This window comes from Tetrao urogallus (genome assembly GCF_951394365.1).
Source record: "Tetrao urogallus genome assembly, chromosome: 12".
NCBI classification, from domain to species: domain Eukaryota; kingdom Metazoa; phylum Chordata; class Aves; order Galliformes; family Phasianidae; genus Tetrao; species Tetrao urogallus.
This window is the reverse complement of record NC_136825.1, coordinates 18570387-18597496: the sequence shown is the minus strand read 5'-3', so window position 1 is coordinate 18597496 and position 27110 is coordinate 18570387. Positions and strand designations below refer to the sequence as shown.

Sequence of the window (27110 nt, the reverse complement as noted above, 5' to 3'; positions counted from 1 at the left end):
AAATTAACTGGAAAATGAGAGTGCATCTCAGCCACCCTGCCTCGCTGGAGCCCTGTGCCCCACACCAGGCTCCCTGCTCAGCCTGGGCTGCGGACGTGGCCAGGCCTGTGCAGTGGGTGGCACTGCAGCTGCCCAGCAGCCAAGGCCATCAGGAGCCCAATTAGACTGGAGTGCCCCTTGGTGACCTGAGCAGAGCTCGGTGGCTTTGAGAGGCCTGTTTGAATGAATAAGCATTCCTGTTCATTTGGAAAAAATCCCCCTCCTCCCCCAGCTCTAATTAGCTGGTCCTTTTTTCTGCTGTGAATACAGAGAGTAATTGCAGTGAAATCTCACCAAGATGCAAATTCTTTGTGCGGAGCTGATAGAGGTGGTCTTTGTGCAGTGCTGTGCCCAGCAGACCAGCTCTAGTACCTGCTTTCCATGTTTCATTGCTGGATCTTTGTTTTTATTGTCTTTTTACCCTCTGGTTTGTCTCTTTTCTCTCCAACAGAGTGACTAAAGAAGTGGACTCAACGTCAAAAGAAGCAAAATCTTTTCTGAAGCAGCAAGAGAAGTGGCAGTCATCAGCTCCAGGTTCCCTCCCAACTGTCTCTGGGTGAGTCTGTTGTTTCCCTACCTTGCACGGTCTGCTGTCGAGAAAGATGGTGCTCTTGTTGATGTAGCAGGCTTTGCCCTGTGACATATAAGCTGATGGATGTATGTTTTCTGCAAGAGTTTGGTGGGAGCAAAACCAGGCTGGGAGGATGTGATGCTCTGTGGGGAGGGAAGCGGGGGAGCAAGCTGTAGTCCTGGTGACTCACTGCACAGAACACTTGAATTTCTCAATCCTCATAAATCATTCATCCTGGTAAGGAAATATTGTTTTGATCGTCCTGAACGACGTGATGAAACTGGAGGTAACACAGGAACATGCCTGAAACTGCCCGCAGTTCCTTTGGAAGGTGCTTCCTTCAACCAGAAGAAACCATGATGGGCTGGGCTATAACTTATAAACTTCAGGGGAGCAATCTTACGAGACATGTTTCAGCCTCTCTGATGTTCTCTATACCATTTCAGTGTGGATTTGACACCTCTTGTTCAAGCTCTAGCACATAATTCAGATTATCATAATGCTGTCAAAGACACGAGGGGGTCGGGTCCTCTCAGCATCTGACACGACCATGAGGTTTTCAGTGAGCTCGGGAGATACCTCATTTCTGGGGAACACAGGAGATGCTTCTCTTCCAGCAGTGATTTTTGCTGTTGGTCATTTGCATTTATATTTGGAAGGCATTAGCCGGGTACAATTTGGCCACGCAGAAACAGGACTTGTCAAATAAATACATTCTCCTTACCATCTGCTGCAGAGCAATTCTCCAGCATGGGTTAAGGCTGCCTTTTCCTGAGATAGGATGGGATTCAGTGGCTGCAGCTGGGTTGTCACACGTGTTTCCAGCTAAGTGCTGCATAGCTCGTGGTTAGATCAGGGTAGTGAGAGCACAGTATGCAGCATGTGTGATTTAACAGCTGCTGTTCCCCGAGATGAATGAACAAGTAAATGAGCATAGTTGCTGTTGTTCATGCAACGCAACAGTTTGTCTCTGCGGGGTTCACCGGTTTTAATGTCAGTGTTTTGTGGGGAGTTTTGTGCTGGAAAACCTTTGGGTTGGGTTGGCATTCTTGCTTCATCTTGGCTGACTGCAGAGGTGGTTCAGATGGCAGCTAATTGTCATGCAGACTGCTGGCCCTCCTGTCTCTCCCATCCCATCTCTCACCCCCAGCAAAATTGCTACTGCTCTGAGTGCAGGCTGGCTCTGTAGCTCACTAGGAGAGTCGTTATGAGGCTTAATTAGGTTATCATTCAGCTTGCCAGCATGTGATTTTGCAGTGACTGCTGCTTGCCCTGAACGTGAGGTGTCATGACTTACCCAGGGCTTGTGCATCTTGCCTTCCTTCGGAGCAGCAACTGTGCCTTCCCTTTCACAGCCTGCTGCAGAGCTCCCTGCTCGTGACACAGAGACACAGCTTTGCTATTTTGCTCAGTGTGGGGAACTAACCAGCACTCTTGTTATTATCCAAGCCCTGAGTTTGCTGCTCTGGAGCACAGAGCCACAAGAGCTCTGGTGACGTGCTGGGGCATTGCTGGGGGAAAGATGGAGCCCAGTGTGGCCTGATGGCTCTTTGCTGGTGCCCTTTGGCTACTTTGGCTAAGTTTTGGGTGTGTTTCTCGCTTGCACACTGAAATAGGCATCTAGTTGGGGTCAATATTGCTAAAAGGCACTGAAATGCATGCGATTTGGGAACCTGGATGTGCTTCTGAACACCCATTGTTTAGTGAGCCACTGTCAGCCTCCAGGAGCTTTATATCTGCTATAATTAAATAACAGAAGTAAATCAGTCTGCGTGCAGGGTGTGTGAGCGGCTTGGAGTGGCCTTTCCATCTGACTTTTCTTTCTTTACCTTGCAAGCAGCCTGCACTATTTCTGAATGCAGCCAGCCTACCCTGTATTTATTTAATTTCCTTTCTCTAAACAGATAGAAGTAATCCAGGAAAGCAGCAGTCACAAAAGCAAACATCCGGTCCTGCATCTCTGCACTGAAAACCCTTGCAGCTTACTGGTCCAGGGGAAGGGATGTTTGGGGCTGAAAGAGCATTTCCTGAATGCGTTTAATGTCCGTACGGGATGTGCTATAAAAAGCTGGAGTTGTGCTCGTAAGGGACACGGGGGTGGTTGGAGGGGAGTAAGTTAAACACTTGGCTGTAATTAAAGCCAGGAGCACAAAACAGCCCACCCGGTTCTCTCAGCAGGCTGTGCTAGGAAGGTCAGCAGCCTCTGGTTCCCAGGGCTGTGGTGGTTGCTCAGCCTCTCCGTGGTTCTTGATGATCCACATCGTGTCCTCCCATGGCATCCTGCTCCTGGGACATGGTGTGCACAGCTGGCAGCGGTCCATCAGCAGCTGGTATCACTTTGGTGGAGTGTCCTGGGGCTACTGCTTTGTTCCAGTGGTGTTTCTGTAGTACTGTTAGGTTGCACAAGCCCTGCTGGTGATGCTGTCAGAGGTGTCTGCTAGAAGCGGTGAGGGTTGCACTCTGGGTGCCTTGTTCTTGGAGACGCCCAAAGTCTGGCCTGGGAGGGCTCAAAGCACCTGATGGAGCTGTGTCCTCCACAGGGTGTCCCTGTTCATTGCAGGGGAGTTGGACCAGGCGGCCTTGAAGGGTCCCTCCCGATGCAGACGGTTCTGTTCTGTGATACAGAGGCTCAGGTCCCTGTGTGCAGTCCTTGCTGCTTGTCAGAGCACGGTGGGATTGCAGAGTGGTGTTTCTGCAGCAGTTATGAAAATGTGCAAGATGAAAGAAAAAATGTAGCTGGTGGATTTTATTTGAGATCCCCCTCAAGGCAGCTGTTTCTACAGAGCCTGAACAGGAGCCTTGGCAAAAAAGGGAGGTTTCACACTTGCTTTGTTCTTGCGTTCGCTTATTAACCAAAACCATTTGTAATTAAACGTGGACGTGCTCGCTCAGCCCAGCTGTTGCTTTTCTGTTTGATCCTGCCTGAAATTACAGCAGTGGCTGCGTGACCTCCCAGGCCTTTCCTTACCTTGCAGGCTGGCAGAAATGCAGGCTGAAATCCGCCTTTGAAGTGAGCGGGGTCAGTAGGCATGGTGTGTACTGATCCCGGGCTGAGGTTGGCCTGTGAGGGTTTGGACCTCAGAGCAGGACATGGCAGGAGGAAGAGCTGTAGGAGAGCTCAGCCTCAGAGACAAATACCTGCTGTGAGCACAGAGAGCACAATAACCTCCAGCCTGGTCACCATGAGTGCTTCTCTCTGCTAGTCCGCAGCAGAGCAGCTCATGTAGGCTGACCGCTAAATGATGCAAGTCATTGCTCTGCAGCGTGCTACTGGTGGAGCAGAGGGGCTTCAGCAGGGAGACGTCTGTGCATGGCTTCTCTCCCACCTTCAGCGTGCAGAGGAGAAAAAGTGGCAGTTGAGGTGGGAGGATGTGGAGGACGAACTCCTTACGCTGTCCTTGGAGGACCTTGAGCATGTTTGCAGCATCCTGACTTCCTAATGCCATTTGGAAGCTGAACTTCCCCCTGAGCCTGGTTGCTTCCAGGGGCTGCTTTGTATCCAAAGCTTTTCTTGCAAAAGATGCTCTTTCTTGCACGACCTGGCTGGAGCTAATTGGATCCCTTTGCTATTGTGACTAACACATGTTCCTTGGGATTGTGAGTGGATGCTGATGAGACGGACACCTCGGCTCTGTGAGCCTCCGATGATCTGGAGCCATGCAGCAGCACTCGCGTGCCTCCAGGGAGCAGCTTCATTTCACAGCAGCCCCTCAGGCCTTTTCTTTTTTCAGACAGCAGGAATTTACATTCCATTTCCAGCTCAGTACTGCATGTGGTTATTCAGCTAAAACATGCACGTTTAGCGTGTATGGGCAGAATGAAGATGCAAATAAAGCTAATAATCGAGACCTTCTGCTTAGCTGGAGGTGGGATTTTTTAGTAGTCACATATGCAACTGAATAGTGCACTTGCTAGGCATTTCAAGAGCTATCAGCTTTCTCCTGTACTTCCCTGACTGTGCTCCAGAGAGTGCTGTTTCTCTGGATGGAGAAGTCTCAGCCACTTGCACCAGGGCCGAGGAGCTGGATGTGAGCGTGCAGGGCATATTGCTGTGTGCACAGGAAGAGGAACCAGCCCTGGGCAATATTCATGTGCCCTACAGCTAGTTTTACTTGTTTCCTATTCGTACGCTTTGGTTGTGAGAGATGAAATGTGACAGTAGTTTCTCCACTGAGTAATTCCTCTCCAGGTCTTACATTTTTTGTTGTTTTTATTTTTGTCTTAATTGTTTCTCGTTAGCGTCTGTCTGCTGCTCTGTGCTTACCCACCCTTTGAGTCAATGTGGTAACAAGGCTGGGTGCCTCTTTTGGGAACACCTGGGTTTGTTTGTGAAGTAGGCTGAGGTGAATTACCCCGATGGGATTGGCAGAGAAAGGGAAGTGTGTCACTTGGATAGGGACAGCTGGGTTGGTACAGAAGAGAAGGCCTTCAGCCATCACAAGAAGATGCTGACTGCTGTATGCAGTCACTTGTATGCAACGCATGCCAAACCCCTTCACCCTCTGGGATTTTGTTTGAGAAGTCTTGTGCCTCATGTCCCAGCCTGGAAGCAACGTGTGCACTGCACGTCCTTCTTTTGAAATTGTTTCCCAGGAGCCATCCGTTCTTGTTCTCAGGCACAATGAGTCAGTGCCTTCACCCCAGCCTGTGTTGTACAGTAGCAATGAATGAGATCTCTAGCTCCGCTCGTGCTGTCCTGCAGCTCTTCTAGCATGTGCGCAGCTGCCTTTGCCTGGGGCAAGGGCATCATGTTGGAAATGTCCAGCGGTGCACAGGGCTCTGTGCCATGCTTCAGCCCTGTCTTGATGTGGCTAAGCTGAATCCTGGGCTGGACTAACTGGGATCAGCTGTTTCTTCTTCTAGTCTTGCTGGAGGTTCAGCAGAATGGAATCTCAGCTATTTGAAGACTTATACTCTCTAAAGAATCTGTCTTATAAAATACAAACAACCCCCCACCAGCCCAGGGCTTTTGATAATTCCCCAATGAAAGTTGCAGGGCAGTTTTCCCTTAGGGCACCACAGGTTTTATGAGGCTTTTTTTCATTTGCTTTCATCTCTTAGATCACGAGCGTTTCTCCTTTTCTCTCTCTGAAAATGATTGAGGAAATTAACTTCTAATGGGAACCGAAGCCAGCTGTATTTGTGTTCCAGACCCCTAGCAAGGTGGCACAGGGAAGCCCCTGCATCTTCCCGTGTTAGCTGGAAGGAGAGGTGAGAGGGGAAGCTTTGTTTTAAGGTTACAGTCTGGAACTGCAAAGAGCTCCAGATCCCAGCTGTGCCATGGCTTGGGGGTGTCTGTTGAGAAGATTGTTTCCACTCCTGCCTTATTTTGTTTTTACAGTGCCTCCCTGCATACTAACTGAGCTGTGCCGTGTCCCTTGAGCATCTCCCCCATACCAGATGCTTGTATTACATCGCCTTGCTTTCCCACACTCGCCTTTCTCATTTTTTCTCACGTCAAGAAAAAAGTTCAGCTGGATCATTCTCCATAAATACGAACCGGCGCAGCGAGGCCGGAGTGACAGCGTCAGTGATGCTCCCTGCTTTCAGTGCTATTGCCCCAGGCTTCTCACGTACTGGTGGCTTCATTCTTGGAAAATCAGCACAGCAATATTTTCCAGTGTGCTTGTTTGCCAAATCTTTGATCTGCTTGCTAGGCTGTCAGCCTTGCACAGGACTGGGCTTAGAAATCAGACAAGCCCAGGCTGGATATTGAGATGTGAAATCAAGCAATTAGGCTTAAATGGGAAAGTTACTGACTAAAATGCTGCCCTTCTCCTTTCTTTTCTTAAAGGAGTTGTTGGCATGAAGCTGAGCTCTTGAGGGCAGCGATAACTTCCCCCACTGGCATCACTGTGCAACTGCTCTTTTGTTTGCAGAGAGGGCCTGGAGCAGTGTGTGCCCCGGCCCCCCTGTGAGGTTGCTCAGGGAAGCTGAGTTCTGCCTCGCCTCTTGCTGCCCTGGTGTGGAGGTGAGGAACCCCCGGTTCTTTCCTGCCCATTTCTTCTTCCCATCCAAAACGTAGAGCCTCGAGGATCTGCCCTGCAGATTGAGCAGAAAGGGCACCTTGAACGAGCTCCAGACTGTCTTGAGCTCTCCAGAGTGTGCTAATCCGCCCTGCCAAGCCGTGGAGTGCTTCATTTCCCCACGCTCAGGTTCAAAGCCTTCCTGATGTGTTGGGCCACTGCCCTCGACATCACACGCTTCACAGCAAGCACAGCTCTGGGGCCTGCACCGTTCCAAAGGACCCTCTGCCTGGGCAGATAAGAGCACTGCTGGCAGTGGCACCGCAGCCATCGCTCTGCAGCATGTGTGGAAGTGTGCGCGATGCTCTGGTACCCTCTGTGTCAGGGAGCTGGGTTACTTAACATTTCTGTTGGCAACTGCTCTATTTTCTAGGAATCCCAAAGAAAGACACCTTTGTGCCCTCTTTTCTCAGTGTTGTCATTGCATCTACAGCCAGTTATCAGCAAAGGTAGATAAAGGACTGTCTGACCTGCTCTCGTGCAGCAGCTCTGATATCCTTCTGGGATCTGCGCTCCAGTGCCGTTGCTGTCAGCCTCCAGGCAGCCAGGGGACAATGCAGATGTCTGTTCATCGCCGAGCTGAGGTGTTGAGAACAATGATGGTTTTTCTTGAAGTAACAAGTCCTGGGCATGTGCAGTGTTGGACTGTAGCACTGTTTTTTTTTTTCAGGAAGCAGCAGGCCAGGTTGGAGCACCCATGAGTACAAACCTAGATTAAATTTGCACCTTTCTGATAGCTGCAAAGCACAGAAAAGGGAGCAAAGGCTGTCTTTGAGGTGCTCGCCTGTTACACTCATGGCCTGTAGCATACACATGGCTGTGTGGCTTTAGGAGATGGGTGCAAATGCTCATTCAGCAGCACAGAGGGGGTTAAAGCAAACCCGCACAGGCTGGTTGACTGCAGCTCCTGGCTTTCATAATGCAAAGCTGGTGGGAACCCAGCCCAGTGCTCCTCTCCCCCTGCCCCTTCCCCTGCTGGAGGCACGCTGACCTTCCTGGCTCCCGGGGAGCTGCCTGCCAGTGCACAGCAAGGCCTTGCAGAAAGCAGAGGCGTAAGCGCATGAAAGATGAGATTATTAGACTTTCTTGGGAGAGCGCTGAAAGAGTAATTTTCTGGCGTGCTCGTGTTGTTTCCTTCCAGGGCGGCTGGTATGTAGCATGCCTCTCTCCTCATCTGGGACCTGTAGATTTCTCCTTGCAGGGAGCCTACTGATGCAGCTGGTGTATGCAGTATCTCCACCCCTCTGGAGATGGATACGTGGGGATGTTCTTTGCTTTGCCGTGCCCTCTGTGTGATGCACAGCAAGTTGCTTAGGCCAGAGGCCAAAAAGGTATTTAAACTCTTAATCCTGTTCTTTGCTTAGATCTCAGGAAGGTTCAGGCACTTTGGTGTGGATCTACCCCCTGGACCTGTGCTATTTGAAGTGAGATGTTGGAGGTACAGCCAGCGCGCTGCCATGTGACAGGAGCGTGCCAATTCCCAGAGGAGGAAACTTGTTTGTGCAGCACCTGGCACACTGCTCCGTGCTGCCAAGGCTCCTGCAGTGCTGACCCTGCTGCCAGACCCTGCATCCTTCCCTGTAACCACACTTTGCAGTAGAAAAGTGTGAGACAGACAGTGCAGCCCAGGGTCTCTGGTGCAGCGTTTGCTTTAAGCACAGCACCATCGTGGCATTTTTCCTAATGTGTAAAATCCCCTCTCCCTCCCTGCTGTTAGCAATAACCCTTTGGAAAGTTGGAAGGGCTCTCCGCTTCCTTTCCTGCTCACACGCGTGCACTGGAGTGCCTCACCAGCAGTGCTGGGCTCTTTGCACTGGGGGGAGGTTTTTTCCTACTTTCTCAACTCGAAGAAGAGTGTGTAGCATTTGTTTTGGAAACAATACCACTTCTAGGAGATTACATGGCCTCTGCAAACAGATCAGTATAAAACAGGTCGTGTGCTTTGGGCTGACTCCGGAGCTTGTATGGGATGGCTGTCTCCTTCCTTGCTTTCTGGTTTCATGTCCAATGTGTTCATCAAGGGTTCTTTCTTTTTCTCTTTTTTTAAACATCCAAACCTTTAAACTATGTGGCACAAACAGGATGCTTAGCACCTTCCCACTGGTCTCCACTGGTCAGTACTTTGGTTGCAGGGCAGCCAAATGTGTAGGGATTTTCCACCTAGCTTTTCTCCAGGAAAAGTAATGGCAGATATTAACAAGAGGTTGTTTATCATCGGCTGTTGAGAGATGCTAACTCTCCTCAACTTTCTTTATTACAGATTTCTCTTGGGGGAAAAAAAAGAGTTTCCTGTCTCCTTCCTGTAGCAGCAGGCGATCCGGGTGGGAAGCAGATAGTACTGCAGTCACAAGGAGCACTTTCCTGGCCTTGCACGGTGTCCCAGGGCAGTGGGGCCATAGGAGAGCTTTGATACCTCCCTGCTCCATGGGCTGCAGTGCTGGCGTTGTGCTGGGCTTGCAGGTGTCCGTGCCTCCTTGTCCTTGGCTGCTAAAGTCATCTTCAGTGAGGGTCAGGTCTGACACTTGTAAATGTGCTCAAGTGTTGTCCTTGGCCATGGGATTTCTGGCCACGTTGTTCCTTTAGGAGGCACTGAGATCATGTTGGCAGGACTCAGAATGTGAATCCGTATCAGCTCTGCCCCGGATTGTGATAAACCTGGAGTGTTGCATCCTGGGGCTGGAAACCCAGGCAGAAGTTGGCGCGTTACCTCCACACGTGCATCTCAGTGCCAGAGCTGCTGCTTTGTCTGCCATGTGCTGAGCTGGAGGAGAGCGTCTGGACAGCAGCCACGTAACTAGGGAGCCTCTGCTTTCTGTATCAAACTTCAACAAAAGAATCCTGGGATGGTCCTGGGAACTCCTAAGTAATGTTCTGGGTGGGATTCTCAAAGCGAAGCTGAGTCGCTGTGATTTTCCTCCCAGTTCCGTGCTGCCTGTGATGTGTTGCAATGCTGATGGCTGATGGATAAAGCCTAGCCTGTGCCAGCTGTGACTGCCATGGGGCATGGCCATCCAACAAACCCAGGTGGATGTAAAGGTTTGAGAGAGCCCGTGCAATTAGTGCATCGTTCTCTTAGGCAATTTGAGCCAAAATAGTGGGTTGTAATATATGCTGATGGTTACTCAAATAGGTGAAAATCCTTGGGATTGAGCATCCCGTGTGTGTACCCTCTGAAGGAGCCTTTGTGTAGTGTTGCTGAGGCTTGGTTAAAATCTGCAGCTTGGGTGTTAAGGGCAGAAGTGAGGGCACCTGGGTGGGAACCCAGCCCAGGGTTACCCAGCATCTCTGGCAGGTAAGATTCCCCATATAAGAGCCTGATCTGGAGTTTCCCATTTAGACAAACCCAACATGGCAGCCTGCTGAGCTCCTTTAGCTAACTGCTTTAAGCTAAGACTTCTGCGGGTGAAGGCCAGAGATGCTCCTGAGTTTGGCACAGCGCATTTCTGCCTGGGCGCCTCTGTGCCAAACCAGAGTGCTTTGCTTTGGGAGAGGGCTTCAACTGTTCTGGAACTGGAGACCTCAAGAAATGAAGAATGCTTCTCTTTCTTGGAGATGAACTAACCAATTATGGAGCAAATGGTTTGAACCAGATAAAAATACACCAGGACTTTCCAGAAGCCAGCAAATTGCTTGTGCTGTGCTTTCTTGGGCAGTCACCAGGACATGGCTGTGTTTGGGGCTGTTTAATCAGCAGCATGCTGCTGTCCCTCTGCTCTCCAGCACTCTCCAGGTCTGCCCGTCTCTGAGGACACACGGTGGCTGATTTGTGATGCTTCCCCACTTGACCAAGGGCAAACTCCAGAGCCTCATAGCTGTGAGTGACCTTTCTTCCTCATACATGGAGATAGATAAATGTCAGGGTGGATGTCTGCCACCTGGCTGGTGCATCATCCTATCCATTTTTATACATGCACCTTGAGCCTGGGTTACGTACATATGTTGGTTTGTTTTTCTGTTGGTGATAAAGCTGAAAACACGGCTTGTGTTGGAAGGAAAGGGGCTGTTGATGTTAAATATTGATACCAATACAGAAGGGCTGTGGCTGTGAGTGTGGGAAGCCTCAAAGCGTTAGCTCAGAGATTGTGCTGAATGCCGTGGGGATCCCTGCACTGTGTGAAGTGAAAGAGAGGGCTTTGTGAAGTGCTAACACGCTTCAGATGCAGGCAAAATGGACGAGGTTCTCTTGGGCGTGCAGGCTGTGGACTTGCAGGGCTGAGAATGGGAACAGGAAGATACAGAAAGGAATGAGTCTTGGGAAGAGGCCCCGGCAGAGAGTTTTTTATTTACTTTGATTTGTGATGTAACTGAAAATAAAGCAGCTGCCCAGAAATCCAGGCGCCTATGGATTGATTGCTGTAGAGGAAAAGGTGAAGACCCCATTCCTTGGAAATGCTCGGGCACAGTGAGTTGGATGCAGTGGGTTGTCGGAATGGCCAGCACCTCTCTTTGGAGATGGCTGCTTCGTTTGCTCCGTCAGCTGATCAAGTCCAACAGGCATCCAGAAGGCACGATAAGGGCTGGGAATTTCAAAGCAGCTTTCAGCGTTGTTCTCATCTCTCAATTATTTTGGGACTCGGAGCCACAGGCAGAGTTAATGTTGGGGTTTGTTGCCCCTTCTCCAACAGCATCCTTGACGTGGCTTGTGCATACCTGCTGCTTTTCAGAGAGCTTGTGAGCAAAGGCATGGCTTTGTGCAGCCTGAGTGTGCTGCTTCCAAATCCTTGCTGACTCCAAGCCTTGCTGTGCTGGGTCTGACACACTCTCCTGCAACTGGATTTGCTGAGCAGCACCTGCTGGGGCACGCAGGTTCCAGCACTGCCTCCATGTTCTGAAGCGCCCCTTGAAGATGGAGAGCTGGCTGTGGGGTGTTCTCTGTGTCTCAGTGCTATCTCAGTAAGCCATGTTGAGAGGTTCGCCTTGCAAGCATGCTCTTGGGTGGTGCTGGAGACAAGGGCCTGGGTTAGCTGGGCACTTGGGCATTGAGTGACTTCCAGTATCTGCTGCTCCCAAAGGTACTTTGCACACAGATCTGTCGTGGAGAGTATGGGGACAGCATCATTTGTGGCTTAGAGCTGAGCCTTTGTGTCATCAGAGTGCATCTCTACACGCAGCTGCTAGTGCTGATGGTGCTTGCAGTCGTAGCTCACCCACTGTTACTTTGTGGTATCTTCTTCATTTTTTTTCTTAAATTAAATGGAAGCTTCAGTTTCACATGTTTCTTTCCAGATTTCTTTAAAGCTCTTACATTCACCCCTCCCTGCCACTACAGCTTTCCCTGGTAGATTATAGCCTGCTGGAGAACACAGAGCACATTGTGAGGCCCAAAGCAGGAGCTGACTCAGCAGTCCTTCCCTTTAGGCCGCTGCTGTTCATGGAACGGGAGGTTAGGTTTAAAATGCTTCTGCCAAAAAATGTTGCTGCTGTAACAGAACTGGTGCCCGTTTCATTAGTAGTCGCTGCATCCTTTAACTTAAGCTTCATAAAAAATTGCAGCCCTCTACAGCCTTAACTTAAACACTGGGAAAGAGGGTTTTCCTTTTGCATGCTGGAATAATTCTGATTTTTCCATGAGAAGTGTTTGGGATTTCCTCCTCAGATCTCTGGAGAAAGGCCGTGTCCTTGGCATGGCTTGTGCAGCTCAATGGCCCCTGTCCTTAAAGGATTAGACCCATGTAAACTGAAGTCCTGGGAGCTGCCAAAGGGAGATGAATGGGCCCGAATGGCAGCGTGTGGCTGGTGGCAGGTTTGGGTCCATGCGTGGTCTTTCTGGATCAGGTCCTTCTGCCCTCTGTGGGGCTTCCCCAGATCCCGCTGGGATATCTGCAAAGAGCCTCCCACCTTCTGCTCAGACCATCCCAGCTCTGAGACACACGACCAGATCTGCAGGCATTGCACTCAGCTCCTGTAGGAGCACCACCGTTGTTCTTCCATGCTGCAGGGATACGTCACTGCCTTGCTGTGCTTCATCTGCTGAGAACAGGGGATGGAAATGGTGCTGGGTGAGTCTTCCTTTCCCTTCCTACTGTCCCTGCTGCTCAGAGCAATGCTGGAGCTTGTGGATATCAAGAGCTGATCGGTGTGCCCGAACCAGACCTTGCTAATCCCCGTGAAACCAGCTGCAGGCACGGCAGCAATGAAGGACTGGCTGGAGTGGCCAAGTGCCGCTAATGTGAGGAGGAAGAGGAATGTTAACGAGTTTCTGTGTTCTCTGTAGAGCTAGAAGTGATGACCGAGGTGATGTTCCAAGGAGAAAGTGGCTTTTGAGGAAGGTGGCGGCCAGGGAGCAGAGCTTCACACCGCTGGGAACGGCGGCTGTCTGTCATTCCAGAAATACACTCAGTGCCATTTTTCCACCAGGAGAATTAGAAGTTATGCAGGCTCGGCCTGGTTTCGTTAATGGATTTAAAACAGGTTTTGGCAGAAAGCAGCCAAGCACATCAGGAACGGAGCAGAAAATATTCTTCACGAGTCCAAGAGCCTGGAAACTGCCTCTCACACATCTACAGCAAGTGACAAATGCTGTTCTGGTTGTAATCTGAAATCTTTCTCTTTTCTCCCTCCCTGGCATCCATCTTGTGCATGAGTGCTTAGGCTGTTTGTTAGCAAATTTAAAGGCACAGTGCTATTGTGGAGTCACCGTAGGACTCCTGCACAGGAGGAGGGACGTGTTGCATTAAAAGGTACTTACTAAAGCAGCTGAATTCAGTTTCTTGATTGCTTTGGCTACAGCTCGAGGTGCTTAATCATTTCCTCTTTTATTTCTTCCCTAGTCTGCTCTGCGTTTTTGACAGGTGATTATTAGTGCTGAAGGAGCTGACAGCTCTGGTAGTCTCAAGTGCTGCCGAAGTCCTGATGCTAGATACAGTGCACACAGATTGCCTCTGAGTACTTGGAAAGCAAGGTAGAGAGTCAGCACAATATAAAGCGTGTCTGTCCAGGGCAGCACCTGCCATGGTGCAGGTGCTGGCAGAAGGCTTTGACTTCATGGGGTGTAGTGCAGGTTGGGAGCTCTGGAGCAAAGCAAGGTCAGTGATGCCCAGATGCAGTGACAGCAGGTCACCAGCTCCATCTGCCTGCCTTTCTCTCAGCCCTCCCACCTGGAGTTCCCCACTGACCCCTGCTTCTGGGTTGACTGTTCACATTCCACTTACAAAATTCATCTTGTAAGCGGTTGATTCTTAATTTATCCAAGTCGGAAGGAGAAAGCGGTCAGCATCAGACCCAAACCCAACACTTGAATACCTGTCTCCTCTGCTGGAAGGCTGTCGGGATGCTCAGACTGGTTGCGTGGGACATCCCAGTTACACTGTGTGACAGGTTGGAATAAGTACCATGCAGGCTGCAGCTATACCTCGAGATCTGTTGACAGAAGGAGAAATATTCCACCATGGTGGGGCTTTGGAGAAGAGCCTCACGGACAGGGTTTTGACAGCTGGAGCCAGGTGATGTCTGAGGTCCTTCCAACCCAAGCCATTCTATGGTACGATTTTAACTAGCAAGTACTAAGATGAAATTAATTCTGTGCAGGGCCCTGTTTTAACTTCTTAGTGTGTGACAGAGACAACCCTTTGTGGTTGTCATTGAAGTTTGCCAGCTTCTTGCACACGGGGCTCACTACTTTCATGCAGCAGTTATGCTGCTGTATCATGTTTTCAGAATAGGTAGGTGCAAGCTATGAAAGTTGTTTTTCTACTGTGCTGTTACTCTGTTTGCTTCCTCACCCTTAGTCTGCGTCTGTACGCTTCTAAATAGTAGGAGGAAGAGGGCAGAGAAAGAACAAAGGCTCATAATACGAATGGAAGGAAACTAGGGAAATTCAGGAGGAAACGGACAGTGAGAAATACAAAAAGATCCAGCTGTGCTGAATGCATGGGGTGTGAGTGTGTGGGGATGCTTTCTGCTGGGTATTCAGAGGGGCAGTGCTCAAGACCTGCATTGTGGAGCTGAACTTTCCTTTGAGTCAGTGACCTATTCAGACACCTAACAATGTCCATTATGTGCAGTCAGCTTGTTTATGCCCAGTGCTGGACTTCATTACGTGGAAAGGTTTTTCACGTACAATAAAACAATATCCTCCTTGCAGAGCAGCCAGGCCTAGCTCTGTTTTGCTCTGAATGCCTGACTGTCTGCTTTGAGCAAGCACCTCAGCTTGTGCTTGACGGCAAGATGCCCAAGGAGAGCATCTGCTGATGAAAACACTTTCTTCTTGGTTGACTGATAGCAAAAGTCCCTTTTCTTCAAAGGGCAAGGGGGGGGGGAAGTAGCAAGAGGTGGACAGGCTTGCAATGATCACACCCTTCCCTGAGGCACTGCACAGAGGTGAGTCCAAAGACACACTGGGGTCTGGGGGCACCAGCCCATGGTGCTCCTGCATCCCTGTGGGATGGAGCAGAGCAGTGGAGCCCGGGGCACTGCGAGAGCATCCCTCCCTGCCTTAGAGGGGTGAGCAGTGCAGCTGTGTCCTTGCAGATGGAGCTGCCAGCCTATGTGAACTCTGTGTAGATTTGCTCTGCAGCTAGCCCAGGGTTAGCCTATGGAGGAACCCGCTGAGAGGCTCTGTGCTCCTTGCAGAGCTCAGCACAGCAGCTGCACGAGTGCCTGAGCTTGCTCCATGCTGGAGATATCCTCTTGGCCCTGAGTAGCCCAAGGCTTTTGCCCTGTTACTCAGATACAGCTCCAGCACCAGCTGGCACCAGTTGTCGTCAGGTCACGTGGCCGTGCCATTGCTTTAATGAACGTGGGAGCTGGAGTACAGCTTTTGGATTAGAAAGCACGGCGTAAGATAGGACTTGACCTTAGCCTGAAGTTTTCTGCAAGAGAACGTCATTCTCAGCTGAGGGAGGTGCACAGCAGAGCAGCTGTGAGCAGTGATTGAAAGCACTGGAGCTGGAAATAACGTGTGGGTTTGGTTGGGAGAGTAATTTGGGCACTGGAGCAAGTCTGTGCAGGCAGCAGTGCTTTCTCCTTCTGCTTAAAGGGTAAAAGCATCTTGGCAGCTTGCTTCTTCGGTTGCACGCCCTTTTTTTGTTTAGCCACCACTCATTCAGATAGGGCTGTTTAGCTGCTGTAGATGTAGAGAAAAAATGAATTCTCTGCATTCAGGGAAACATCTGTCATCCTTCTGAGCAGAACCTGCAGTGAATGCTGTTCGTGGAGCATGCAGAGAGCTCCAGTTTCATTCCGCAGCCATGCTATTGCTTCCAAGAGAATAGGACAGGCTGCAAAAGGTGGAGAAGGTGGCTTAGCAGTATTGCCCCACATCTCCAAAGTCAAGCGGGGCCTCTGTGAAGCCTGGGATGTGTGTGCAGCAGCTTCTGCTCATGTTCTCAGGACGTTGTGCAGCTTTGCTAGCTGAGCCCTTTTGATTGTCTTAAGCGTAGTACCAGAATACCAGGCTTCAGTGCAGGTCAGTCTGAGCTGTGCATGCCTGCGTGGATCTTTGCAGTAAGAAGTGAGGAATGGAGTGCTGAGATGGGGAAAAAGTAGGAGCTACAATGCAGCAAGATAATGTCAATCTTATCCTTCCTTTTAATATTCATTGCCAGGCACAGCGATCCAACTTTGTCATTTTTAAGTTAAGTAACCCTTAGTCCTAGTCAGCTTCTGTCTGCGAACATGAAAGGGATGACTGAGCCCACAGCTGCTAACAGCACATCTCAATTACTTATATTTCACTAGGTATTTAAAGATTTAGGTCTGAGCGTAGAGGATGAAAGGGTTTTTCTTTATCTTTTAATAAGAAATTTGTCTTTGCAGCAAGGAAAAAGAGCAAGGGCTGAAGCATCCAGCAGCATGCTCCTCTGCCCTGCTGCCTCCTCTGTGTTGGCTGGGGGTAGGGAGATCCCACAGGGAATAAAACCACGGCCCTCTTGGGCTCCTGCTCACCACAGCCCTGCCCCACTTCCCAAAATTGATGGGTAAGGATGTGTTGTGCTGGAGTTCTCATGACATAGCCTTGCTTGCAATGCAAGAGACTGAGCGATGTACGTGGGAATTAAATACGTGGGGCTTTGCACGCTTTAAATATGAACAACAAAGGGAAGGATCATCTCTTCTGAGTGCCTGTAATGCGAGAAGCTTTGAAAGATCCCTGTAGTCATTTGCTCTTGCTGTCTCCACTGGCTGACAGACCCTTTTGGGAAAGGACATTGTTAGCCTTGTGCTGCTGGGACCTGATGTAAAACAAAGCCAGCAGCTCTCGTGTCCCCTCAAAGGCAACTGCAGGAGCAGAGCTGCTCTCCTTGCAATAGCTGTGCAGTCTTGGAAATAAGAAAATATACGGTCACGGTGATCATAGAAACCAGCGTGAGTTAAAACTTCTGCCCCTGCTCAGGAGAAGGGTGTGAGCAGCTCCCACACAGCCCAAAGCAGCAGCCAGCGCCGCGCCAACAGGTCACAGCAAGCAGCAGAGCAGCTTCAAGGGAGTTTAGTTTGGTGGTGAGCTGTTGTGTGTGGTGTAACAGCCTTCATTGGTGCCTTGGGATGCTTGCTTTGCTGTGAGCTGAAGGAGGGAATGTGGATGGCTGTTGTGGCAGCCTTGGGGTGAGGCGGAGCTGGGTACAGCAGTCCCCATGTGCTCCATGCCGTCAAACGGAGCCGCCTGTGTTCTGCAGCTCCAAGCACAGTGAGGGTGAAGGTCCTAGAGATGTCCAGCAGCTATAGAAGCATTCCTTGTCTGATGTTCCACTGCACTGTACCCTGCCTGTATTTGTGCTTGGCTGAGAAAGCCTGGTGGTGCTGTGGAAGTGCCAGTAGCTCAGCTGCACACCTAATCCAGGCTGGGGGTTTTCTTTGCTGTGCCTTCATTCCTGTGCTTTTTAGGCTTATCCAGTTGTTACAGCCTCAGGACCAGCCTGATGGCAAGAGGTGTGAGGTGAGGAGAAAGTCATCCTGCTGGGGAGATGTAGCTGGTAGCCAGTATGCACCAGGTGCTTCCCAGCCTGCTGCTTCATCTCTTTGTATCCCAGGGTTGTGTCCTTCCTCTCTCAAGTGACTCCTAGGATGGAAAAGATCTCATTGCAGTGGTTGAACCCTGAGAGCTGATTCTTTTAGGTCACATTTCTTGGTACTGCCTGCACCTTTGGTCCCTCTGCTCATGTCTTTGTGCTCTGGCCATCCTTTGCTCCCCTGAGCTCTGAAAGAAGTGCTTGGTGCATCAGGGGAAGTCTGCCTTAGCCCCATAAAGCGGGGGAGCCAGGTAAAACCAACAGTTATCCTCTGAAGTGGCCCCTTGGGACAGTACAGATGCACGCTTTGCTCTTCTGCAGTAGCTGAGCTGTGCTCAGGTGCGCACCCCACCTGGGAGATGCTCCTGGAGGATTCCGCTACAAAGGAGAAGAAAAGCAAGGGGGATTTTTGTTCTTAATGTAAGAATCCCGCATCTAAGCTGTGCCTGTAGGCATGTATTTAACTGGTGAGAGCTGTCAGTTTTTCTTCCAGCAGAATTTATTCTTTTGCTGATGCTGCTTCTGTCTGGAGTTGGTGTAGCAATAACAGAGACAGGAAGCTCTGATTCTTACCTGCACGATGGTCACCGTGGTGCCCCCTGGGCTTTGGGCAGCTTTATTCTCCTCACTGCGAGGCAGGAGATTCCATCAGGGCCCCCAGGGTGAGATTCAGATGCTCACAGATGGGGTCTGGGTATCTGAATCCTCCAGAGGGAATATACTGGGAGATTGTAGTTTGTAGTGTTTCAATTTCACGGTCAGAGGCTATGCTCTGTATGGGAATAGTATCACTGTCCTGGGTCTTGTAAAGTCTGGGATGAAGCCCATCCCAATCTTACACGTGCCCCAGAATTGATGGGCTGCAGGAGCGATCTGCCTCGGTTTAACAGTCAAAGCAGAGAAAAGTTGAGGGCGTAGCCTTTGGTTTTTTGAGTTATTTTTAATTTTTTTTTAGTTCAGAAGAGCGCGTCTCTGCTAATTGACTGCTAAACGAGATTGCTTTCTGCAAGGCATTCTTGCCTCGTGAAGCCTTTAAGGAGTAATGCTCTGATCAGCTGCACAGGGCACTTAAATACAATCTGCCTTAATGACTGCGGGGCTCAGAGCATCTGACGTTAGGGAGCCAACATTTTGGGTTAAGGAGCAGCCCCTTGGGCTGGGGGCTGTGCTTTTTTTCTGAAATGCTAATCTTGCAGACAACAAAGGCTGTTTTTTGATCTCAAAGGCAGCGCAGTCAGGTTGGAGCTATGGCTCTTAGCTGGAGGTTTCCAGGGCTGCACACGTGTTATCGCATGTCAGGACCACCGGTGAGCCACCCACTTGCCTGTGCATCCTTTGGCCCAATTGCTGCGCATGCAAATGTTGGGTGTTTGTGTACATTTACCCCATTTGGAAAAATCTGAACCCTGAGGGATTGCAGCTTCCTTTTGTTGTGAAGCAGCCCAAGCAGAGAGCCGGCTGAAGAAATGCTCCTTGCTCGCCAAGCCGTGCTTCTAAGGGGGGTCTGGGAGCTGCCATGCTCCGTGCTGGGTGGAAGGAAGGCTGCTGCTGGACTTTGGTTTGGGGTCAGAAAGGGCTGGGCGGAAGGAGGGGCTCTCTGTGAGCAGAGGCAGGCTCTGCTCCTTCCCTCTGCAAATCCTGCTGTGCTACGCATGGCCCCAGCAGCCTGCCTGTTGTGGGGCGTGGAGGCTGCTCGCACTGCTCAGTGCCTGTCCCCCCATCTCAACTGGCTGATGCACAGCGTCTCGAAGTCATGATGCCACACAGCAGGAGAGAAGGGGGAAGGAGAATAGTATGTGCTCTGCTGCATTACAGCTAATGCAGAGGGTGTTTTATTGCTGATATTAAACCTGGATGAGGGCAAAGAGAGAATGCAGCTGATGCACAGCACCTGCCCCTCACAAGTACCCAAGCCTCCGGAGACCTCATTTTGTAAATCACAAGCAGGTTTCCAGCCTTTCCTATAATGGTGCTTTTACACGCTACCCATTGAATGGCCTCAATTACTGGTGCAGCAGATTAATCTATAAATTGAGGTAGGTTTAGAAAAGCCATCAGAGAGCAGCATTTAGTGCATGGTGCCTGGTTCAGTGCTGTTTGCCTCTGGTTGTTCTGACCAGGCAGATAATGCAGTGCCTTGTACTAAATCATGTCACAGGGAGAGCGCTGAGATGTGGTCTGGGTGCAGCATGCATCTGCAGAGAGAAGGTTTCTGCATGCAACAATGTGCACATGAAATAAACAGGAGTGACGAGGTCTGCCCTGACCCCCAGCATCCAGCCTGCCCCTCTTTTCTGCTGCAGAGCCCTTGGCTGTGCTGCTGGTGGTGTGACCTGAGCCAGGGATCAGCCTGGGGCCACATGCTGCTGTTGCAGCCCCACGTGGAAGCAGAGCTGCTGGCTGAGCTGAGTCAGGTTGCCACCTCTTGGTAAGGTGACATTACAGGATGTCTGCCCGCAGACTTTGGTGGCCTTTGGGAAGGGAAAGGAGGGGAGGAAGTTTCCTTTGCGAGGGCAAAAGGCTTTAAACAAAGCCTAAATTCTGCAGCTGCTGGCTAAGTTAAAAAAAGAAGTGCTGGCGCTCTGTGCTCCTGGAGATGAGCCTTTCCCAGCTCCTCCTCACCCAGAGATGTGACCATCCCTTCTGGTGCCTTTCCTTTGTGCTGCTTTCTCAGACGAGAATGGCATGAGAGTTTCTTCCCTTGGCAGGGTTTTCACCCTGCTTGGGTTTTGTGCTCACAGAAGCGGGTTGGGTTGGGTTGGGTTGGGTTGGGAAGGACAGTTGGGCTAGGTGGTCTTAGGGGTCATTTCCAACCTTAAGGATTCAGTGTGGCAGGGAATGGCTGAGGTTTGATCTGGTATTCATTGACTACTCAAATCTAACAGCAGACCCTGAAGAGAGGTAGGCATTCGAAAGCCATGAGGTAAGAGGAGGAGGTACGGGGTGCCCCTGGAGCCCTGGGGTGGCTGTGGCCCAGCTGGGATGCACTCTGTCCTCGCTGGGTGCCTGTGCTCAGGTCACAGCATTTCCCTGCACACTTGTAGTCAAACTGCAGCCTGAGTTTTCCAAGAAGGCATGCACTTGCAATGGAAAGACTTACAATTTGGGATCCACCACATCCTTTGGGAAGCTGTTCCCATGGTTAATGCATTTACCACGTAACTGTTTCAGCTCCCTGAAGGAGATTGAAGTCTCCGCTGGCAGCCTGCCTGCCTTACTCAGTGCTGCTGCCCTAGGGCCCTGGGACAGAAGCTTTGTTACAGAGGGGCTGGGTGACCTGACCTATGGCTGGGGACCCAGAGCTGCACCCTGTGACAGTGAGCATGGATGGAGCTGCTTTGGTCTTAATTTGGCAGCACGCTGCTAGTCCTGTGCATGCACAGCTGCTTTGCCCTCTGCAGCTGGTGAGGCACTCAGGATTTGGGAAATCCTCCCATCCCATGCAGGGGCTGTGGGATACTCACCAGTGAATTCCAGAGACACCGTGTCACCAAGAGCCCAGCTGGGCTGCTGTCCCCATTCCCCCTTCCCAAGCAGCTTTTGGTGGGTAGATGGTGACTGTCAGACCTGGTGCTCTGTGCAGGAGCTGCTGGCCATTCTTCTTGCCCTCCAGGCAGAAGGGGACAACAGAGGGAGGTGACACCTGGTCCCTCTGGGGCCTGGCAGTCTATTTCCAGCCAGGTGGATCCTTGGGAGGAGCAAGGCAGTGCTTCTAAGTGTGGCTGCCAAAGCTTGAAGGCTTGGAGGTGGCATTCAAAGCACTTCAGCCAACCTCTGCAGAAAGAACCACAAGACACTCTTATTTTCTCCTATTCTCTACATTTTAGGCTCTCTGCTTTTGTCTCTTGCTTTGTTACTGAGCCATTTCTGTGGCCATCAGCTGTATTCAAAAAGCAAAGCGCATCCTTTCAACAGTTAACTTCCCATTGCTTTGGGAGGGTTGGACTTCAGCTTCTACACAGCAAACATCTTAGGGCACTTCCTTCCAGTACTTGCCCCTGCAGTGCCCATCCTGATGGGCTCATTTGCCCAGCTCTGGGTCTGTGATGGAGCAGCACTGGGGGAGGGAGGTACCTGACAGACGCACCAGTGATGCTGCCCTTCCCTGAAGCAATTAAACACGGTCGAGTCCTATTTCTTGTTTTATGGCTGCTCGTAGCCCAAATGTTTATGGTCCCCCGTAGGCCCACGTGCTGCCAGAACTGCCTTTCCCCTGGAAGTTAATATATGATAGTCATGCTATTTATTTCCTTGCATGACACTGCAAAGCAACTGCTGCCCTGGGTGGCTCGGGCTGGTTACTCATTACAGCGATACGTTTGTGCCAGAAAGCCCGGACGCTTGCTCACCCTCCTTTAATTTCCTGGGAACTTTCCCCTGTCCCAGGCTGCCGAGCTTTGCAAACATTTGCGGGTGGAAGGCGGTCTATTTGTTTTCATCGGGACTTTGCTTGAAGCTGTCGGATTAATTGCTGGGGGAGGGGGGGACCCTCCTTGCTCCTGTCCTGGCTTTCTCACCCCGTTTTGATCAAAGCCTGCTGCGGTGGGAAGCTGACGGGGCTGAGTGCGGAACCCTGGGGGTCCCGTGTTGATGGAGGGCTGTAGGGGCAGTTTTTTCTCAGGCTGTCGGAGTGCCTGGCACCATAAAGAGCAATCTGCCAGCAGCCCTGGCTGCTCCGCCGTCCCCACGCATTCAGTGAAATCCCGTTAGGCTGGAACAATTCCATTAGCAGCACTGCTCCGCGCGCTCTGCAGCAGCCCCTGCGCCGATCAAAGCGCGGCGAGACATTCTCTGCGTACCTCGGGGCTGCGCTGAGAGCCCGAACAAAAGGTTTGCTGTTAGACAAAGGGGAAGGAGCCCGCCTCTGAAGGGAGGCAGAATTCCTCCTCCCGTCGCCAGCAGTTATTTTCTGGCTGTTCTTTTTTAAGGGCTGGTTTGGTGACCGTGCGTTGTTTTGGGTTCGAAGATGTCAACGTTTTTAAGGTCTCACAGTGAAATAATGTCAGGGCCGGCGGCTCCAGCAGCCCCGAATGTTCTCAAACAAATGCCTTTTAAGATAAAAAGTGGTCTGTGCTTGATTCCAGCCCAGTGCTGAGGCCGTGGTTGTTTTATTTGAAACCTCCACACTGAGCTCAGCACAGCCATGGGAGCTGCGGGTGCTGAGAGTCGTCCATTCACTCTTATTGCTGTGCCTAAATACGGGTGCCGGTGTGCTTCGCAGGATCAAGTGAGAACAGTTTGGGGAGTTCTGATGTTTTAGCTGAAAAGGTTTTAATGACCGCCTTTAGCTTTCTCTTCCCTCCCCTTGGCTACTGTAAGCTGATCAGCTCAGCTTCATTGTGGTTTTGCACAGTGCAGTAAATTCTGCACGTGGAGAATGCGCTCAGGGACCAGTCAGTGTGCAGAGGTGTGTGCCATGGGGCAGGGCACAGGTAGGTGTGTGCTGGTGGGTTTGCAGTCCCTGCGTGCCAACTACGTGGCCAGGTCAGAGCTCACAGCCCATCGCTGTGCAGACCAAGCAGGCGCCTGTCTCCAATGGCAGGAGCAGGTCTGCTCTGTATCACACTGAGAGCTGCTGAACCTCCCTGGTGGAAGCTGCAGCCTCCAGCTGGGAAGGGACAGCTTGTCCAGCACTTGGCCTTGGTGATGGTGCTGACGGGGCTGTGGCTCTGGCTGCCCACCAAGTCCTGAGGGGAGGGTTCCCATCCATCAGCTGAGTGCTGGAGCTGTCAGACAGGGCTGCTTAGCACCGACTTGGAGCCCTTAACGTCTTCATAGCATCAGGAGTCAGCTGAACGCCGCAGCTCTTTCAATTAGGCTCCTGTTGAGCTCCATCCGTTGACGCTGTAACGTCGTTGGCTGGCCCCGCTGCAGTGCCTTGGAGGAACGTGCTGCTGGAACAGCCTCCCTCTGTGCTGCGTGCTGGACAGGAGCCAGCTCCAGGCTCCCCAGCGTCACCCTGATGAGGAGGGCACTGGGTTTTGGTTCTGCTCTGCCCATACAGCCTGGGGCAGCTGCGGGGACGCTGGTACAGAGGGGCCTTGTGTTGCTGTGCCCTGTCCTGCGGTGATAGCCCGTGCGCAGCCCATGCTGCCCAGCCCCATCAGCACAGCCCTGTCTTGTTGACAACAACCTCGTAGCAACTTTGTCTCGAAGGCCCAAGGAAAACACCGTGCTTCCTCCAGCTCTGTGGCCTCAGCGCCATGAGCGACAGAAAGGCTGCGGGCCTCAGCAGGAAGCCTCAGTCCCTTTCCTAATGAGGTCTTCCTGCCGATAAGGGGACCTGCAGGGCAGGGGCTGGCTGAGCCAGAGAGCCCCTGTGTTCTGGCCTGAGGGTGAACGCGTCCTCCAGAGACTGTGGAAGGAGCCTCCAGCCCCAGCGTCTGCCGGGGAGGTGCTGTGCTGATTTGGGTGCCCACGGAGGGGCACAGCATCCATCAGTCGTCTGATCTTAGTGTGCATGGAAACCCATTTGGTTCTGCTGGTCGCGAGCTGATGTGGGAGCATGTTCCCTTCATGAAGGTGAGGTGCAGTCTGCCTTAGCAAAACAGCACTGTGCCACTTGTGAAGTTTCACATAAATTCACCACGCTGGATTAATAATAAATCCAGCAATAAACCCATTGTCAGCATTCCAGAGCATTGCCCTTGGACGGGCCTGCAGCTCTCTGCTGCCGGGAGGTGGGAGCGCCACGTGACACCATCAATTCCCCACTGATTATCTTTGGCTGCAGTTACCACCAGCACCACCTCACCAAGGCAGCATCCAGCATGCGCTTATCCTGTCGCATCACTGTGGCTTCTGCATGCCACGTCGTCTTGGCTGTGCTTTGACTGCACAGCTGTCAGTGTGTCCTTGCTCGCAGCACCTGGTTGAATGCTCAGCCCCCCACTCAGTGAGCACGCAGGGCACCAGACAAGTTTCAGCAGCTGGGACACTGCTGGGATTGAGCATTCTGCTTGCAGAATGCACGACTTGATTTGAAGGGAGGACAGTGGGACAGGCAGTCTGCTGCAGTGGATAGGAATCTTCCACTTCTTAAAATGAAGGTATTTACTGGCTGCATCAGTTGCCCAGCTGTGGTTAGTTTGTATGAAAACCATTTCCTGCTGTTAAGGGATACTGTTTGGCTTCACAGCCATTCGTGGCAGGAACAGATAGGAGTATCTTCAAACCTCTGTGCTCTTCTCTCTGCTGGGAGAGTCTCACTACATCCCCCCATCAGAGCCTTTGGGGTGATGTCTCCAGCCACAAGCAATGCTCTCAGCTGGTGATGACAACCTGGAGCGCTTGCAGAACATTGCTCTCGTGGTTTCAGTGACTGCTCTTAGGTGTGTTTGCTTGTGCTGTGTCCCAGAATGTTCCTTAAGAAGAAGGCTGTTGGCTAAACATCAGTACCATCCTATTTTGTGTTCACTGTTTGCTTCTTATGTATTAAAAAATTCCTTGTATTCCAAAAAGGTGAGCAGGGAATGCTCCTGGCTCCTTTAGTAGAGCACCCATCGTTCCCTGGAGATGGACAGTGCAAGGTGTCATTGCTCACTCTGCCATCTGAGCCTGCTTTCTTTCAGCTCTGGCTCACTCTCAGTTGGCTGACTGATGCTTGCTCAGATGGAATGGCTTGGGTTGGAAGGGACCTCAAAGATCATCTAGTTTCAATCCCTGTCCTGGGCAGCGTTGCCAACCACTAAATCAGGCATTAGATCAGGCTGCCCAAGACCCCATCCAGCCCGGCCTGGAACACTTTCCCAAAGGCAGTTGTTCACAAAGACAGGATGTCCTTCTCCAGGTGTTTCTCCTCAGTAGCTGTGGGATGGGCATTGTGAACAGCACAGGCCAGTATGCAGAGATGTCTGAGACAGGCTGTCGAAGGATGCGAGTCAGGCATTGGAAGCCCTGGAGGTGTTTGAGAGGCACGTGGACATGGCACTAAGGGACGTGGTTTGTGATCGGACTTAGTAGGTCAGGTTGATGTTGGACTAACCTTCAAGATCTTGAAGGTCTTTCCCAATCCAGGTGGTTCCATGAAACGTGCAGGCAAATGGGAGGAACAGCAAAGGATGGTGCAAAGCTCTGTCTTTGGGCAGCAGGCATCCTCCATGCGCATCAAGGAAGGAATAACCTTGGCAGCAGCAGTGCAAGCACAGATCTCCCTCAATCACTGCCTCATCGTGAGTCAGCGGTGTCACAGAGCTGTGCACAGAGCACACGTCACAGGCTGGGCAAGGAGCTGCGTGCAGTGCAAGGCATGCAAGGCGTTCCTCCTGGTGCTGCTGCCAGCAGCCCTGCAGCTGGAGCCCATCCCTGGTTTGGACACTGCGTTTCTCACTGCAGTGAGTGCAGTCAGAGGGCTGGAAGTGGTGAGGAATGAGGAAAGCTTGGAGGAACAGGGCTTGTTTAGTCTAGGAAAAGGCAGGCTGAGCGAGGCAGGCGTGAAACGCTTTCAAAGACATAAAAGGCTGTTGCAGAAAGTGAGGGAATGATCTGTTCTGAATAGCTACTGGAAAACGATAACAAGAAAACTCGCACGAGTTGGAGGCTGATGGAGTCCCAGAACCTGCAGCGTGTGCGGGATTGGCATCAGAGCACCCAGAGGGGAGAGCAGCCCGACTCACTTCGCTGGAACCAGGCCCTGGGAACCCCATTCTCCTATTGCTCAGGGACTTTTTAATTGTGGAAAGTGAGAGCATGGCTCTGTGTCCTCAATAGGCAATTGTCCTGGTTCCCGTCCCTAGGATCTAGTATGTCTTAGCAAATTACTTTCTCTCTTTTAAATGCCTTGGTGATTAAAGATGCCACAGCAGATACCCTTAATGAGTGCAAAAAGGGTAATAATTCCTCACGCTGGCACTGAATGCAATTAATCAGGCCCCGTTACTTGCTTTTTAAACAGATGAGGCATTTAAGGCCAAGCAAGTTTTTAATTGGACTTTAATGTCTCTCATTTACTTCATGTTGGCACGGGCGTAGGAATTCCCACCCCCAGGTTCGCTGCTGGGTTTATTCGGGGTGATGAAAGGCTCAGTGCTGAGTGAGGAATCTGCAGCAGACCTGCACGTGTCCTTCAGGCCATGCTGCAGGGCAGAAGCAGCCCGTCCCAGCGCTGACAGCAGCTCGCGGCATCTCGGGAGCAGCAGTGGCCTTGCACCTCAGACATCCCAAAGGCATCCGGACGTGGTCCCAGTGCATGCTGTGGTTTGCAGCCTGAAGGCTCCCACGCATTTCTGAGGTGTCCGGGGTCACAGCCCCTATTCCTGCATCCTTGCTTCTCCCACTCTGAGGGCATCAAGGTGAGTACATCTGAGAGGTTAGGTCTGCCCCGAGAAACACATTATGGAATACCTCACGTTACACACCTTCTGCCTGCCAGCCCAGATTGCAGGTTGGATCAGTTGTAGTGCTTCCTTGGATCTGTCTCAGGGCATCCTTAAGCCACTTGCTGAAACCCACAGCCCCACGGCAGTTCCTGCTGCCTTGCACGCAGCGCTAATTATCTGCACAAGTCAGTGCCTCTGCAACATATTGGAA

At 51.3% G+C, this 27110-nt stretch overlaps 1 protein-coding gene across 1 annotated transcript in view; it reads left to right on the top strand.

The window, feature by feature from the left end:
* Window positions 1-27110, top strand: part of CFDP1 (craniofacial development protein 1) — a gene marked incomplete at both ends in the record, with an annotated part of 47525 nt that overhangs the window by 15145 nt on the left and 5270 nt on the right. Inside the window, one exon of the mRNA XM_079541222.1 lies at window positions 491-595. Within this exon, the coding sequence (XP_079397348.1) occupies window positions 491-595 (105 nt within the window). The remainder of the gene's footprint in view (window positions 1-490; window positions 596-27110) is intronic.